Source organism: Nematolebias whitei, chromosome 2 (genome assembly GCF_014905685.2).
Source record: "Nematolebias whitei isolate Nwh7 chromosome 2, NemWhi1, whole genome shotgun sequence".
Taxonomy (NCBI): domain Eukaryota; kingdom Metazoa; phylum Chordata; class Actinopteri; order Cyprinodontiformes; family Rivulidae; genus Nematolebias; species Nematolebias whitei.
This window is the reverse complement of record NC_056499.1, coordinates 21409051-21426070: the sequence shown is the minus strand read 5'-3', so window position 1 is coordinate 21426070 and position 17020 is coordinate 21409051. Positions and strand designations below refer to the sequence as shown.

General features: G+C 39.6%; 3 protein-coding genes across 3 annotated transcripts in view; all 3 read left to right on the top strand.

The window, feature by feature from the left end:
- Window positions 1-3890, top strand: part of LOC119423371 (ras-specific guanine nucleotide-releasing factor 1) — a 34037-nt gene extending 30147 nt beyond the window's left edge. Inside the window, exons 25-27 of the mRNA XM_037690758.1 lie at window positions 50-167; window positions 290-358; window positions 2633-3890. Coding sequence (XP_037546686.1) covers window positions 50-167; window positions 290-358; window positions 2633-2725 — 280 coding nt within the window. The 3' untranslated portion in view covers window positions 2726-3890. The remainder of the gene's footprint in view (window positions 1-49; window positions 168-289; window positions 359-2632) is intronic.
- A 1898-nt stretch (window positions 3891-5788) lies between these two features.
- LOC119430108 (pro-cathepsin H-like) lies at window positions 5789-13075 on the top strand (the record flags this gene model as incomplete). Its single annotated transcript, XM_037697546.1, has 12 exons — window positions 5789-5918; window positions 8370-8401; window positions 8522-8627; window positions 8760-8830; window positions 8917-9021; window positions 10279-10365; window positions 10541-10596; window positions 11998-12079; window positions 12170-12238; window positions 12427-12533; window positions 12753-12881; window positions 12964-13075. Coding segments are annotated over 12 exons (1050 nt in total), but the record flags the coding sequence as incomplete, so codon positions are not given.
- Window positions 13076-14607: 1532 nt separating this feature from the next.
- Window positions 14608-17020, top strand: part of wdr76 (WD repeat domain 76) — a 10178-nt gene continuing 7765 nt past the window's right edge. The window contains exons 1-6 of the mRNA XM_037693784.1: window positions 14608-14736; window positions 14938-15042; window positions 15133-15222; window positions 15305-15397; window positions 15639-15694; window positions 16738-16855. Coding sequence (XP_037549712.1) covers window positions 14608-14736; window positions 14938-15042; window positions 15133-15222; window positions 15305-15397; window positions 15639-15694; window positions 16738-16855 — 591 coding nt within the window. The remainder of the gene's footprint in view (window positions 14737-14937; window positions 15043-15132; window positions 15223-15304; window positions 15398-15638; window positions 15695-16737; window positions 16856-17020) is intronic.

Here is a 17020-nt window from a genome sequence, read left to right as displayed (position 1 = left end):
TGGCGGTGAAGGGATTTCTTCATGTGCACCTGTGTAATCTCTTTAACAGCTGTGACCCTCCCTGTGTCCCCTACCTGGGGATGTATCTGACGGACTTGGCCTTCATCGAGGAGGGAACTCCGAACTACACCGAGGACAACCTGGTCAACTTCTCTAAGATGAGAATGGTAAAAATACACACACAAAACAAACAGTCTGTACATGACTTTAATGTTTTACTGTTTATTAGTCATGAACACCTGGAAAAACTTTCACCTAGTTAATTCTGTTCTTTTTTGTACTCCCCCAGATATCTCATATTATCAGAGAGATCCGACAGTTTCAGCAAACATCTTACAAGATAGACTTTCAGCCGAAGGTCAGAGTTTCAAGTTTTTCATTCTAAAGATAGTTTTCTGTATTTTCTGTGACCTAAATTGTAAAATATAACAAACGGATCTCACTAAATAAAATAAAAAAAAACAGAGAATTGATGTGAAATAGGTAATACAGTACTTTACTTTTTACTTGTGATTACAGAAGATAAAATTTTAGATTGCAGCTCTAGTTGAGATGTGCCCAGATAGAAACCGACCGAAAGAAAAGAACTCCAAGACCATGAAAGGTTAACAATGTTCATTTAAGGAGTTTCATTAATCTCAGGGAGAAGAAAATGTCCAGTTAAGGTTCTTACTGGGTGAATGGGCCAAATGGTTCCAGGAGGGTTTGAACAAGGAGGCAAGTGGTGGAAGGCAAGGAGCAGCTTGTAGAGAGCATGAGGAGGTTTTAGTGGGGAAAACAGGAGATCCAGGGCGCAGAGGTTAGAGCTGCGATTTCTAACCTGGGCCCGGCCCGACCCTTCGGGTCCAAATTATGTTCTTGATGGGCAGGTTGGGTCGGTCTCGGGCTTTTGATGCAGTTTTACGAATCATACAGCACAAAGAATTTGAAATAAGAATGCACAATATAAAATTGTGTTAATCTACTTGTTGAGGAGGAGGCAGTGAGTTTATATGTTGAGGATGAGGAGGGAATAAAATAGAGTGCAGAAGTTAATCAGACTGTGAAAAGAGAGAGTAGCGCTGGCGCATTTGCGCAACAATTGAGCATGTCAAGATCACATGTCTGAGGATTTGCAGTTGACCCACAACAAGAGACATAATGGAGCTGGAAAGTATTAAACAAAAGCTAAAAGTGGGAGAACTCACTCTACCAAGCCAGCACAGTGCAACCTGCTGATGTGTGTCAGGTGCACGGGATCATCAGCCACACGCGTCCGTTGAAAGAGGTAAAAAAAAAGTCCAGTTAATTTTCAGATGGATCACCGGATCACCGGACGTGCATGTCTCGCTCCACACCCTGCTGTCACCTGCGGTGAAGGAAGTTGCAGCATCTGAAGCTACAAAAGCCGAAGCGAGTAGCGCGTTCGATTAAAATAGCCTTGTTCTATTTTTCCAAATAATTTTGCTCTAAAAATATTTTTCTTCATCTGTATAATACGCCTATCTTTATAGAGTTGATTTTTTTAGGCTATTTGTTTTGTATGTTATCCATTTGGTAACTTGTTAATAAACAAGAACTATTGTATCTTCCTTTCTTTGAAATAAGTTTTTAAAATTGTCAAACTGATTTGCTTACAAAAGCAATTAATAAAAAAAAAACATCTTTTTGGGGGGGGGGGGGGTGTTCAGCCCTCTAATTACAGTTAATTTATCGGGTCGGGCTTGGACAAATGGCATGCGGGCTGGGGCCGGGTCAGATTTTTTAGGCCCGAATGCATCTCTAGTGCAGGTACAGGAGCCAGAACTAGAGCATGAACACAAACGCTAGTTTTACAAATCACAAAGAGTAAATAATCAGGCCAGGAGCACACTACCATAAGGCAGACAATGCAACAACGTCGGGTTGAAGTCATCTGCTTATATTTATATTCCTTAAGCTCATTCGGTCCAGTGGATCTCAGGTTTTACTATGTTGGTGCCCTCTGATGTAGGAAAGCCGAGGAGGGAAAACACTGGGACTCCTACAGATGTTGCATTTTTAAATTGCGTAATGTGTTGATGCAAAACTAGGTTGAGTTTATGAGGCTTTTTAAAGTCCGAATGAGGTCAGAGTTAAGAGGCTTATTAAACATTAAACATACATTACTCAGTGAATGATCAAGTACCAGACTGGAATGACTGAAAAAGCAGACAAAGTTTAAAGGAATCCTGAAGAACTACCGATCCCTGTCATGGTTTGTAAGATCGAACGCAGGAATGCACACAAGCAGCTTAAACAACTAAACGGACTGATGAGGGAAGCGGCTGCAGCTGTGGCAGATAAAACAGGGAGCATGTGTAGATGGGCGTGGCAGGCTGACTGGAGAAACTCTGAGGCGTACGAGCTGACTGAGGAGAAGTGAGGAACGACACAAGGAACAGAACCAAACTCAAGAACAGCAACCCACAGAAATCTAAACGCAACCGAAAGGGAACAAATAATAAAACACAAACGACCACTCATAAAAGCACCGATCCTGACTGCCACTTAAAAATATATATATATATTAAGTCCGGCTGCTTTAAATGACTTGAGCCTTTTGCAGACGACTGTAGATGATCAGAATCAAATTTTCAAAAGTGTTTCTTGACTGTGCTCTGTGTTCTTGTAGGCGGCAAAGTACCTGCTGGACCTCAGTACAGTTCTGGATGAGGAGAGCCTGTATGAAGCATCTCTGAGAATCGAGCCCAAAACTTCATCATGAAGAGGATCTCTGTCACTTTAAAACAAGATGTCCACATGTACATTATCTGTAATAGACATGGTGGACTACGCCCTCTCCAACGGATGCTTTGTGTATAATTATTATTAACTGAGTAGAAGCCCAGAGAGGTTTTATTTCTATAGATATAGAATATTTATGTGTCATTTATTGTCTAAAAAGCTATTCTGTGATTTATTTATTTATTTTAAGCTACAAAACAAACAACGAAGAGCGTTTATAGAGTCAAATATTTAGTTTTTTTTTTCTAAATTAAAACAATGAAAAAGCTCTCAGTCATGAGAGATGATGCAGGATCAACTGCTGAGGTCCAGGATCGTTCAGGTCCGTTGATATGGGGTTCTGTGGAGAGTTTATAAGTAATTATTATCTTACCTGTTGTAGACAGAGTTTTAAATAACTTCAGTTCGGAGAAATGGAGTTTAATTTTGACTTGATTAATGAGCTAACGGGACAAAGAAACAAGTGAATGGCTGCCTTCCTAAAACAACTCTGATCTCAATAAAATCATAGCAGTTCATGTGAATATGACTTTGTAAACTTTACATTCCCATCAGTTTCATTTTACATGGCTACTCCTGCAGAAATATGATGTTTCTGCTGGAAGTGGTACAGAAAGCTGCTGCTGCTATTTGAACTAGCAAAAATCCCTGTGCATTATATGTGACCGCCTGCGTACTGAAACAATAACCGTGAAACTGAACACGTTGTAAAGGTTTATAAAACCTTGTCTTAAACAGCTATAAAAATTATAGATTAGAGTTGTTTTGGTTGGCTTGACCCCGCTCTAGCTAACTGTGAGCTCATCAGTTTAATCTGAACTAGAGAAATTGCATTTCCTGCAAAAAAGCAGTGTGGATGCTTATTGCTGAAGAAATTGCAGAAAAACAGCTGAAAGTAGCTAAAACAAATCTGAATTGTAGCTGAAATGGAAGAGCAAGCCTAAAATGGCAGAAGATGGAAGAAAGAACACATATTTGATGAGTGAGGGTTAAATAAGCAGAAATTAGTACAAAAATTGGGAAACAAGCTAAAACTGCTGAAATGAGCAAAAAACAGCTGAAAGTAGCTGAAAAGTCAGAAATAACCTTAACCTACTAGAAGGAAGCAGAAAGAGTTGAAATTAGCTAAAAAAAAAAAAAGTGGAATTATCTGAAAAGGCTAAAATTAGCCTAAACAGCTAAATAGTAGCTGAAATAGCAGAAAAAGCTGAAACTTGCAGAAATAAGCTGAAAAGAGCATAAGCTGAAATTAGAAGTTAGAAGAAGCACAAAAATGTTGAAGTTAGCAAAAAGAATCTGAAAGGAGCACAAAACAGCTGAAAGTAGCTGAAAAAAAATGTTGAAATTTGCACAAGGAAGCTGAAAGAAGCTGAACCAAAACAAAATGTGAAAAGATCAGTAAAAGGTTGTAAACAGATCTAACGATTTGAAGGATGTAAAATGAGCTCAGTTCATTTTCTTTTAGACAAAAAAAAAAAAAGGCAGAAAAAGCTAAATATTTCAAAAAGCTAAAGATGCACCAAAAGTCATAGCAGGATTGTCCTGAATGAGCTGAATGTTTTGATAAATGACTTGTTGAAATAGCTTCAAAACTGCGGGACGAGACTCGCACCGAAAAACGTATGGAAGACAAATGGATAATAATAGTGTGAATGCTTCATAAACATTCACACTATTATATTTCTTCATATTTACAGCAGGTTGTTCAAAAAGCTACAACAGGTAAGATATTAACTGTTCATAGCCTTTCCATAAAACCCACTTCATAAGATCTTTTTTTTTAACTTAAGCTCACATTACACAAAGAGAAAGCATATGTATTGATTTTAATAAATAACAAAGATGTAATCTTTTGTTTGCTCTAAACACTGATTTGAATTTAGCCCTTAAAATCCGTCAAACCCTCAACATTTAACAATCAAAACAGCCACAAGCTGAATGTTAATATTAACTGAATGGAGTTGCAGCTATGAAACAAAGTTCAGATGCGTTTTTAAAAGTTTTTTTTCTTTTCTCAGCTGTAGAAAAAAAAAGTGGCAAAAGTAGAATCACATGCTCTGTTGTCGCACGTTGGATTGGACCGATCCCAGCAAATCTATTATGTTTCTATTCAGAGTTATTTTGTATTCTTTCCCCTGGTGGGCACCATGATGATGTATATAAAGAAGCACCTGGCACTGTATGTAGCAATCGTAACCAGTTTGAGCCACTTACAAAAGTTAAATTCCAGCTTTTTCTCTCAGACAGAGTTCAATTTTTAGAGTTAATCCTCTTTGGCCAGTCCATTATGGGTCCTTGCCTTAATCGGGAAACGGATCATATGCCACAAAACTATGTAAACTATTTAGTTCTACGACTTGCCAATGAAGCAGCGATATTGGCTGCGTACAGGCAGTTCGATGCGTTTCCTCACATGCAAAGTGTTAAAACATCCTCCTTATGATGGTTCTGCTCCGTAACAACTTTCCTGTGTATGATACTTTCAAACCAACTTATAAGTGTAACACATATCCTGTCTATCCCTTTGTGTTAGCAGGAGCCATGCAGTGGTATTAATGTGCTTCTTGAAATATTTATATGTATTTTTTACATGCTTTGTATAGATAAACACCTACAGCTTAAGTGGCAGGCATGCACCACTTTGACGTGCTCAAATTGAATCTATATATATATAGAGAGAGAGGTTCGTGTGCTGTATTTAAACCCCACCCTTGCACCTGGATCTGTATCCTCCAACAGGCACATCAGACGTTTGCAGTGAGCAATACCCTTTGACATGAGAATTAGCTTTCAGTCTATTTCAACAGCTTGAGTCGTATTTCCAGTTTTGTATAAAAGTGTGCTCTTTCCTGATTACCTCTTGTTAATAAATCTGTTTTTTCTCAGGGGGCCGAGCCTTTCAGCGTCGTCTCGTTTGTGGTTTACATTTGGAGCTAAGTGCATAACCATGAAGTCTGCTGGTAGTTTTGCATGTGGCGGGGGGTGGGGGGTGGTGGTGGGGGGGGGGGGGGGGGGGGGTAGTGGTTCTGGTAAAGAGGAAAAAAAATCACCTGACTCCATCACAGCTTGTTTTAGTTTGCTGGGGGGAAGTATGGCTCTTAGTGTGGTTGTTTTGTGGTTTATTAACATCGCTTTATGCTTTGTTCGTTCAACTCCTTTATTCTCACAAGAGGGTAAGTTTTCTACGTTTTGTTTCTATTCATAGGGCAGGGAAAGTCTTGAGCTGTTCGTTACGTGTTGCTGCCAATTAACCTGACTTTCTTGTCATCTTTTAAAGTGGTCTTGATCAGTAGTACTGGAGGCTTTTAAAGGTTTTTGTTGAACTTCGGCTGCTTTTTCATTCATTTTCAGCTTAGAGGCTAAACGTTTTCAGACATTTTTGTTTTTAAGCCAAATACCTCTGATCTGCGTTTTTGGATCGTTCTTTGTGACCAGACGCCTGACTAAGATGCAATTTGTTCCCATTCCTTTAGCTGACGTCATGAACATGCCAAAAGCTGATTCTCCAAGAGTTATTGGTCATCCAGTAGATGATCAATCAAAGGATGCTCTCTCAGATGGGTCAGATCTTTTTTTTTTTTTTTTAAGCAATTGCTTTTAAATGGGGCAGCACGGTGGCACAACTGGTAGAGCTGCTGCCTCTCAGCGAGCAGGTCCCTGGTTCAAACCCCGGTCCAGGGGCCTTTCTGGGTGGAGTTTGCATGTTCTCTCCGTGCATGCGTGGGTTTTCTCCGGGTACTCCGGTTTCCTCCCACAGTCCAAAAACATGCATGTTAGGCTGATTGGTAACTCTAAAATTGTCCCTAGGTGTGAGTGAGAGAGTGAATGTTTGTTTGTCTCGTTTGTCTCTATGTGGCCCTGTGATGGACTTGCGACCCGTCCAGGGTGTACCCCGCCCCTCGCACAGTGATTGCTGGACATGGGCACCAGCGACCCCCGTGACCCGAAATGGAATAAGCGGGTAAAGAAAATGGATGGATGGATGGGTGCTTTTAAATGGGGCTGCATGGTGGCTCAGTTGGTAGAGCTGTTACCTCTCGGCAAGCAGGTTGATGATTCATATCCCTGCCGGGGGCCTTTCTGGGTGGAGTTTGCATGTTCTCTTCGTGCATGCGTGGGTTTTCTCCAGGTACTCCAGTTTCCTCCCACAGACCAAAAACATGCATGTTAGGCTGATTGGTAACTCTGAATTGTCCCTAGGTGTGAGTGAGAGAGTGAATGGTGAATGTCCCTGTGATGGACTGGAGACCTGTCCAGGGTGTCCCTTGCCTGCTGGATATGGGCACCAGTGACCCCCGTGGCCCGAAAAGGAAAAAGCAGGTCAAAGATGAAGGATGGATGGGTTTTAAATAATGTTCATCTGGGGCGGCTGTGGCTGAGTGGTTAGAGCAGTCGTCCTCCAATGTTGGGGGTTCGAATCCACCAGCAGTCACATGCCGAAGTGTCCCTGGGCAAGACACTGAACCCCTCACTGCCTCTGATGTGTGTCCCATCGGTGTATGAATGTGATAAAGCTCTGATTAGTCTCTTTAGAATGATTTGTTCAATTAGATTTGTAGAGATATAATAGAGTGCTGTATGAATGGGTAAATAAGGACACAGATTGTAGTGTCAAACACTTTGAGTATCTCATTAAGATAGAAAGGCGAAAATGAAAATGAGAGAAAAAGAAGCCAAAGTCCAAAGAAGAAGCAAAGTCTAAAACAAACCCAGTAGACCAAGCTCACGGCCTTATGAGGATTGGACCTATAGACTAAGAGCTTAAAAATAAACAACTTTATTCCCAAAAACAAAACAAAAAAGGCTGACAAGGCAGCCAATTTACAGAAACTGGGTTAAGGAGAATCGCTTAACAGGCATGGAAGGAACTGGACGAGGAAGGTAAGAATGTGAAATGATCCATTGATTTCTGGAGTGGAGACTGAGGTTTATATGGATGGGTTGATGACTAGGAAACAGGGAACAGGTGTAGGTGTCTGAGTGTAGGAAGCACTAACTGCGGGAGAAGTGACGGGTGGCACAGAGGCAAACACAAGTACCAGAGCTAAACACAACAATCAGATAACAGAATATAAAGCACAATCAAAATCTAATAATAAACACAAAGGACTATAGAATAATTACCCCCAAAAAAATCACATATATCTTTGAAAGGTCACGAGGAAAGTTGTCTCTACGTCCTGATGCATGCTCAGTAAATCTAAGCCAGGTCGGATTCTTTGTAACGTGACAGAAGAAAGAACAATGAAACGTTTCAGCAAAGAAGAACCTGTCCAGAGGACCTGACTCAACCTTGATGGATTGGCTCTAGAAACAAATTGTATAAATTATAGATAAAGATATCGCGTGGCATTTTAAATTTGATTATCTTGAAATCACAAGTTTTCAGCAGATAGTTGCCGAATCTGCGATGACAAAATGAGCAGTATTTACCTTAACACAGTAAATTCTTATTGTTTTATCACTGCTGTGGATGTTTGTGGCATCATAAATATCAAAATCAAACAGGAAACTTGGTATTGTACTCATTTGATTCATAGATTAATTTCTAAGAAAAATTTCCTTGCACCACTCAGTTTGAAAAAAACTTGTACTAAATGAAATATTTTTCTGTGTCCTGTCAGAAGAATATCATTTTAAGCAGTGGGTGTCACAGGTAAGCAGTCTTCTAATTTATTTACTGATTTTTAAAATATTTTTATTAATTATAGTATTTTATGAGAACAATTTTAATTTTGCACAATAAATATATTTATATATTGTTTGTCGTGTGCAGCACAACAGACTTTACACCACTGAGGATTACTACCATCGACTCAGTATATTTACTGAGAACAAGAGGACGATTGATCGTCACAATGCTGGGAATAACTCCTTTACAAGTAAAGTTTTGTACCCAACTCCAGCCTCATAATAAATTAATGTAGCACCACAAAGTTTAACAGTCAAATATGAGGTTTGTTGAAAGTATAAAGTCAGGAGAAACTTCAAGTTCTGCTCATTTTGGACTCTAGTGGGCCTGAACCAGTTCTCAGACCTGACGTTTGAGGAGTTCAAAAAATTCTACCTTCAGACGCCGTCTCAGGTGGAAATATCAGACTTTAATACAGACAGATAAAGTGTACGATTTGAGTTTTGTTTATCATCTTGTGGGTTTGTGTCTTTTTGTAGAGCTGTTCAGTCACTAAAGGGAATCATGTCTCCGGCACCGGACCACACCCAGAGTTTATAGACTGGAGGGTGAAGGGCAACTTCATCACTCCGGTGAAGAACCAGGTATCCTTGAGTGATCCTGAACAGATAAAAATCTACCATGTACAAAGTGGTTTTAGAGACTTAAATATCTTCATTAAATCCTTTATTGTACGATCAAATGCAATAAAAAAAGGATTTTAATGACTATTTTCCACTATAATTATACTATATTTACAACATAAGTCAGAAAATATATTGTGTAATTATAATTGTGCATCTTGTTTGAGGAAAGTTCACAATAACTTTGCTGCTGAACACATTATTTACAAATAAACCTAAAAATGCTACAATATGTCCACTCTGTCCATCCATCTATTATCTTCTGTTTGTTCTGGAGTTGCGGGGGCAGCATCTTGAGCAGGGAGGACCAGACATCTCTCCACAGCCACCTCTTCCAGCTCTTCTGGGTGGACTTAAGGTGCTTACAGGCCAACCGAGAGACATGTTCTCTCCAGCATGTTCTGGGTCGACCCCTCACTTTCCTTAATGGTGGACATTCCCAAAGCACCTCCCTTGGGAGGTCCCCAGGGAGCATTCTTACCAGAACCATCTGGCTCCTCTGGATGTGGAGGAGCAGCGGTTCTACTTTGAGTCTCTCCTGGATAAGTGAACTTCTCAGCCTTCTCAATTCGACTGCCTGTATCTGCGATCTTGCTATTTCAGTCACTACCCAAAGTTTCTGGTTCTAGGAGAGGGTAGGAACGTAGACTGACCAGTAAACAGAGAGCTCTGCCTTACAGCTCAGCTTCCTCGTCACCACAACAGACAGGCACAGTCGAACCAATCCATCTGTCAATCTCATGCTTCATTCTTCCCTCAGTTGTGAACAAAACCCCAAGATACTTGAACTCCTCCACTTGAGGGAGAACCTCACCCTCAACCTGAAAAGAGCAATCCATCCTTTTCCAGTTGAGGACCATGACCTTGGATTTGGAGGTGCTGATTCTCATCCCAGCTGCTTCACACTCGGCTGCGGACCACTCCAGTGAGAGTTGAAGATCACTGCAGGATGAAGCCAACAGGACCACATCATCTGCAAAGAGCAGAGATGGAATCTCTCAGCCCACTGGCTGCACTGAGAAGTTCTGTCCATGAAAGTTATATTAAGTAGTAAACTAAAAATAAATTGTCTTTAATAAAGCTATTAGTACTTGATTTTCATGAAGCTTTCAAATGAGTGAGAAAAAATATCTCTCAATATGCAATACAAGTTGAAAAATGCTTTGATGAAAGCAAATAAAAGTTGTTTTAGTGGCTATATTTGATGTTTGTTTTTAGGGTTTCTGTGGAAGCTGTTGGGCTTTTTCATCCACCGGCTGTCTGGAGTCAGTAAATGCTATTGCAACTGGAAAGCTAATATCTTTGGTAAATACTTTTAGCAACTTCATAACTTTATTAAAACAGAAATAAAACTCTACAAATGTTTGATGAATACAATACATTTTAAACTCAGTTTAATTTTTTGCATATATAATTTAAAGTGTTACATATAACATGTTTATTTCTGAGAATTAATGCAAATTATTATTCTTTCTTTCAGTCTGAGCAGCAGCTGTTAGACTGTTCCAAACCCTTCAACAACTTTGGCTGCTTGGGGTAATTTGTTAGCTGTTATTCTTCAGATAGTAGCTGCAAAACGTTTTTTCATCCATTCAACCTTTATTTAAACTGATAAATCACATTGAGCCTCGAAGACTCATTTACAAGAGGGACCTGATTTCAACAAAGAATGATGACAACAATGGACAACAGCTACAACAATAGACAGTTATAAAAAGGCATACATATTTTTTATTTTTTTTTTACAAATAAGATGGCCAAAAAAGTAACAAAAATAGCTAGATTATAAGGCGAATGTAGAAAACTAAAAACAGGAACATGTCTGCATTGGTCCCTGCCAGGAGTCCAACAGATTTTTAAAGCCACTTAGAGAGGTCAAGGTCGAGAGCTTCAGGTCTTTTTGTAAGATATTCCAGGAAACAGGAGCGGAGTAGGAGAAGGCCCATTTGCCAAGTTCAGTCCGCACTGTGGGAACACTGCAGGTAATAATGTCCTGAGAGCGCACGCTGTAGCTGCACTCACACAGAGACATGTAGGAGGAGATGTATGAAGGCAGCAGACCAAGAAGTGATTTAAAGATGAAAATGTACCAGTGAGAGAGTCTGTGTGAAGTTAATGATGTCCAGTTAACCAGTGAATACAGGGTGCAATGATGAGTACGGTAGTTACAGCCAGTTATGAATCTTAGTGCACCATGATAGACAGCATCCAACATCTGCAGGGTTCTTGGACAGACAATAAGTGGAGAAAGTGGTTTTGCAGGCAAAAAAAATCCTAACATGCTCTTAATCTTTGGCTGAAGATTAAAAGCATGAAAATGGGAAAATAAACCTCTCACACACGCCCCTCTGATTGATCCATAGACTTCCTCGGTGGGGGGAGGGGCAGAGCATCAAGGTTTATAGAGCTTCCAGACGATAAGATAAGATAAGATAAGATAAGATAAGATAAGATAAGATAAGATAAGATAAGATAAGATAAGATAAGATAAGATGGCCTGTCAAGGGCAGTCAGGGAGCCGAATTCAGATAAACACGTTTGTTTTGGGGACAGGCAGAACTTTACTGATTATGTCTACCTTGAGTCTGTTGGTCCTCTCGGTTCTGAAACGTCCAAATTAAATGGCCACACCATTGAACCATGCCTGAGCGTATTCCTCAAGCTCTAATCCATCCTGCCAAAAGCATTTGAGTCTGGGTGCTCAAGGCACTAACCAAGCCATCATATAAGGCAGGCAGCCTGACCAGGACCAAATTTGCTGCCGACGACTTCCTTGTTTGTTGATAGACAAGGAACCAGCCGAATCCAAAAAGCAGGAAACTAGTTATCATAAATTCAATTATACATGCGTCCTTAACATCCACGATTGACAACAGAGATAGGCTTTATCTTTATTTTAACTTATATTTGTGTGTAAAACATCTTTTTTCTGTTTAGGGGGCTCCCGAGCCAATCCTTTGAGTATATTAAATACAACAAAGGTCTTATGACAGAGGAGGATTATCCTTACACAAGCTTTGTATGATCCTTTCAATCCAATATTTATTTTATTGAGTAGAAGTTATGGAAATAAAATCACAATAAATATTCTTTGTCTTTACTGTTTTAGGTTGGGACCTGCAAATTTGAACGTCAGCTCGCAGCTAGTTTTGTCCAAGATGTGGTTAACATAACCTGTGTAAGCATTCGGATATGAAACTAGGCAAAAGACTGTGCAACACCCCTTTGCGAGAGCATATACCTGATGTAAAGAAACCGCAGAAAAAAATTTAAGCTTTTACAAACGGGCTCATCAAATATTTTGTACAAATGCATTTATTCTACGTTCTCATTTAAATTGTAACTATTTTGTTTGTGAATGCACAGAATGATGAAAAGGCCATGGTGGACGCTGTGGCCCGACTCAACCCCATTACCTTCAGTTTTGATGTGACGTCTGACTTTAAGCACTATAAAGATGGTGTCTTCTCCAGGTGAGAGGACCACATTGGTGGCTGAGGAGCTATCAGACCTCAGTGAAGGTCTGATGGCTCCTTATCAAGACTTGCCTTACCTCAGTGAACTTTCTGTCCTCGCTAATGTCTCATTTTATCAATGGTGTTGAACTGCACAAATGGGTTAGTACAGAAAACGTTTTTCATTTGCAGGAAGAATGTTTAAAGAGGCATACTGATCTGGTTTTGTCTGTTTAGCACTCAGTGTAAGAACACAGCAGACACTGTGAATCATGCAGTTCTAGCTGTGGGTTTTGGCAGTGATGATAATGGCAAGCCATATTGGATCGTGAAGAACTCTTGGGGAACATCCTGGGGGCAAGACGGGTAAGTACAGTATAGTCTGTTTGTAATTGTCTATGTTAGGATCTGCTGGAGCTCACATCTACTCTTTTTTTATTTCCATCAGGTATTTTTTGATTGAGCGTGGAAAAAACATGTGTGGAGTGGCTACATGTTCTTCCTATCCCCTACCATTTGTTTGAAACAAGTGGGAACAAAACATGCTGTGTTAGATGTTGTTAACCTAGAAATGTCTGAATCCAACACATTTTGGAGACAATAATTCACCAGTAAGAGAAAGATGTCAGTCAATTATTCTTTTTCTGTAGTTGTTCTGTAAAATATTTTAATTTGAGTTATTTTTCTTGCGTGTGAGTTATAATTGGACAATGCTTGTTTTTGCTAGTATATGCAGACATGCATGTTTATTCAGATCATTTTTTCACCATCAGGGACAAGTGATGCAAAAGGCCTGTGACTTAATTTGACTTGTTTACAGGGTGTGCTAATGTTCATTTTTAAATAAAATAAACATAATCAATGACAGAATGGTACAATTTGTTTGTGTTTAGACATTCAAGTTTAAATTTGTTCTTATTGTTTTACATTTTCCTAAAGGAACACGCCGCTGTCAGACTGCAGGTTTACTTGCGGTTCCTAGAGTTTCCAAAAGCAGAATGGGAGGAAGTTATTTCAGTTATCAGGCTCCTCTCTTGTGGAACCAAGTTCCAGTTTCTGTCTGTAAGGCTGAAACATTGTCCAGTTTTAAGACTGGTCTTAAGACTTTCCTTTTTGATAAATCCTATAGTTGGGGTTGGCTTGTTATGCTTATGTCCTACTAGAGGACAAATTGACCTAATTTCTTTAAATGATTAGCTAAAACTGAAAAGTTTTCGTTTGATACTATTTCGATCTTAACATGTGATTCTTGCCATTGTATCTCTTCCTCTCAAACCCAGCCAGTCGAAGCAGATGGCCGCTTGTCCTGAGTCTGGTTCTGCTAAAGGTTTCTTTGTCATGAGGGAGTTTTTCCTTTCCACTATCGCCTTCATGTTTGCTCAAGATGAGAGTTCTGTGATGGAGTTAAACTCAAAGCAGTCTGCTCCTCAGATAAATAGTGTGTACTTATTATTTTTATATCTGAATGTTTCTGTTCAGTGCCCTGGGATGACTTCTTGGCACTATATAAATAAACTGCATTGAACTGAACATTAATTTTATTTACACAGCACATGTAAAAATAACAATGTTGACCAAAGTGCTACACAAACAGGAAATCTGCAATATAATGAATGAAAGATCAACCATTAAAAGCACAAGTATAATTAAATAGGCTAAGAACAAACTAAAACAAGAAAATGGCCACTGAGGTTCAGATGGAAGTCAAACCAAACGAGTTAAAAGCCAGGGCAAATTTATTTTTGAGCTTTTAGGCAAAATTTATGAATTCTGCAGAATGAATATCAATGGGCAGATTGTTCCAGATTAAATTTTTGGCATGTTGTCATAATTTCCCGTGTCTTCAAATAAAAGGGAAGTTTTTTCATTAACAGTAACTGCTGTTACACAGTTCAGCCGAAAGGGGGCGACATCATATTAACAAGGGTCGATTTTACAGCTCGGACTTCAAATCCTCATTGGCTACTGGCCGCAGGAGCCATGTGACGTATTCGAACTGTAACCAATGAACTGCTAGAAAAGCGTTGCACAACACACGAGGGGCGGGGCTTGTTATAAAACTTTATTTCCTGGTGGCGCGCGGGCGCCAATTATGTTCCCGAGTCGTAGCTGTGAGGTTCGTGTTTATCGGTCCAATTTCGTCTTGGAAAATACGAACATTTTCCAACGCAAGTTTACCGAAATGGCGACCATACGAACAAAACGCGAGGATACCGTAGAGGTACAGTAAAAGTAGCTGATATATTTATTTTTATCCATCTTTGTTAGTCTGAGAGAGCCAGCCGAAGAACGCCATTAACGAGTCTGAGAAAGTTAAACTAAATGTAACGTTTTGTTGAGGGGTTCCTTTAAACTTTTTGCTTAATTTGGAAAACCTATATGAGGAGTTGAGTTTGTTTGGTTAATTGTTTATGACGTACAGAACCTGACTCCAGAGGTTCGACGGTCATCTCGCAGAGCCCGGCTGGTACCGAAGCGCCTCCAGTACTCTCCAGACAGATTTAATGAAAACCCCAGGAAGAAAAGGGTCCGTGACACCAGAAAACATCAATGATGCTTTGCAATAATGTTGTTTATTTTATTTGTCAATAAGCCCACATACATCCTGTGTTGACAGAAATTAAATATCAAAACTGAAAGAAAGACCCAGAAGAAGTTGTTAAAGGATGAAGAGGATGCTAAAAACGATGCTGTGGAGAACAGTTCTGTAAGCATGGATCCACTGCACACTTTATTGTAGACCGTGCCTGTTTGGTGTTTCATGTCAGTGTGGTGTTTTTATGGAACAGGGTGCATGTGGAGGACTTTCTGCATATGAGCTGGAGCGCCTGGAGAACATCAGACAGAACCAAGCTTTTATGTCGTCCATTAACTTGTTCCAGGTGGGTTTGTGACTCGCTGCCATCACACAAGTTTACCTCAAAACGAATGCATTTTTAAAGCTGTCTGACTTCATTTTTTAAAGGTGAACACGTATGTTATCTAAAGCCAATTGAATGACAGTAACCCATCTATTTGTTAAAAATGTGTTTTTGCACCCATCATTGCATGTGGATGGTGTGTTCACTCTGAGCAGATGGGATGGATTTAAACTTGTTCTTTTTTTTTTTTTTTGTCAACAAGGCAACAGAAGGCTTGAAGCAGCCGACTCGACCAAAGTCATCGCAGAAAGGTTTAAGGTATCTACAGACCTGTTGATGCTCTTCGCACATAGACGAGCATTTTAGGATTAAAAATTTCAGTCTTTCTCCTTGGATGACATTAATCTGGCCTCCAGCTCTAATGTTAAAAATCTTGGTGTTACAGGACATGTCTTTTTTTCCCCCACATTAAAAACGTTACTAGAACCGCCTTCTTCCACCTGCGTAATATCACTAAGATTAAAAACATCTTATCTAAAAATGATGCAGAAAAACTGGTTCATGCATTTGTCACGTCTAGACTGGACTATTGCAATGGTTTATTGTCTGGATGTCCAAATACTTCTTTAAAACGTCTTCAATTGATCCAAAATGCTTCTGCCAGAGTCTTAACTGGAGTTAGTAGGAGAGATCATATCTCTCCAGTTTTAGCTTCTCTCCATTGGCTCCCTGTCAAGTCCAGAACTGAATTCAAAATCTTACTTCTAACTTACAAAGCCCTCAACAACCTAGCTCCATCTTTTATTCACGATCTTATTGTTCCATATTTTCCTAACAGCACTTCACTCTCAGACTGCAGGCTTACTTGTGGTTCTTAGAGTTTCTAAAAGAATGGGAGGAAGATCTTTCAGTTATCAGGCTCCTCTCTTGTGGAACCAACTTCCAGTTTCTGTCAGTGAGGCTGACACACTGTCCAGTTTTAAGACTGGGCTTAAGACTTTCTATTTTGATAAATCCTATAATTAGGGTTGACTTGTTATTCTGCCATAGGCTTAGACTACTAAATGGTAAATGGACTGTACTTGTATAGCACTTTTCTATCTTATTTCAAGATACTCAAAGAGGACAAATTGACTTCATCTCCTTAAATGAATTGTTCCAGATGACCTGACTGAGATTTATTGGATTGATACCTGGATGATTGAGCATGAACTTTGTTAAAATTGAATAGTTTTCACTTGATATTATTTCTATATTAACATGTGATTCTTGACTTGCCATTGTGTATCTAATATATTTATAAAGATGCAGTAACGCCTAAAAATGTCTGTCTTGCTTTGATGTGCAATCTCTGTTTGCAGGGCTCAGTCTTCAGTAAAGGAAGTGCTGCCGCCTCGCAAATCACTGCGCCTCCAAAATAAAGAGGCGACGATACTACCTCTTCCTCCTGAACCCAGAGAGACGCTCTTCTTCAAACAGGTGTCAGATGATACTCGCGTGCTTCTTTATTTCATGTTTATAGTTGGTCTCTGTAACAAATATATGTACTGTAATTTCCAAACTATAGAGCACACCTGAATATAAGCCATACACACACACACACACACACACACACACACACACACACACACACACACACACACA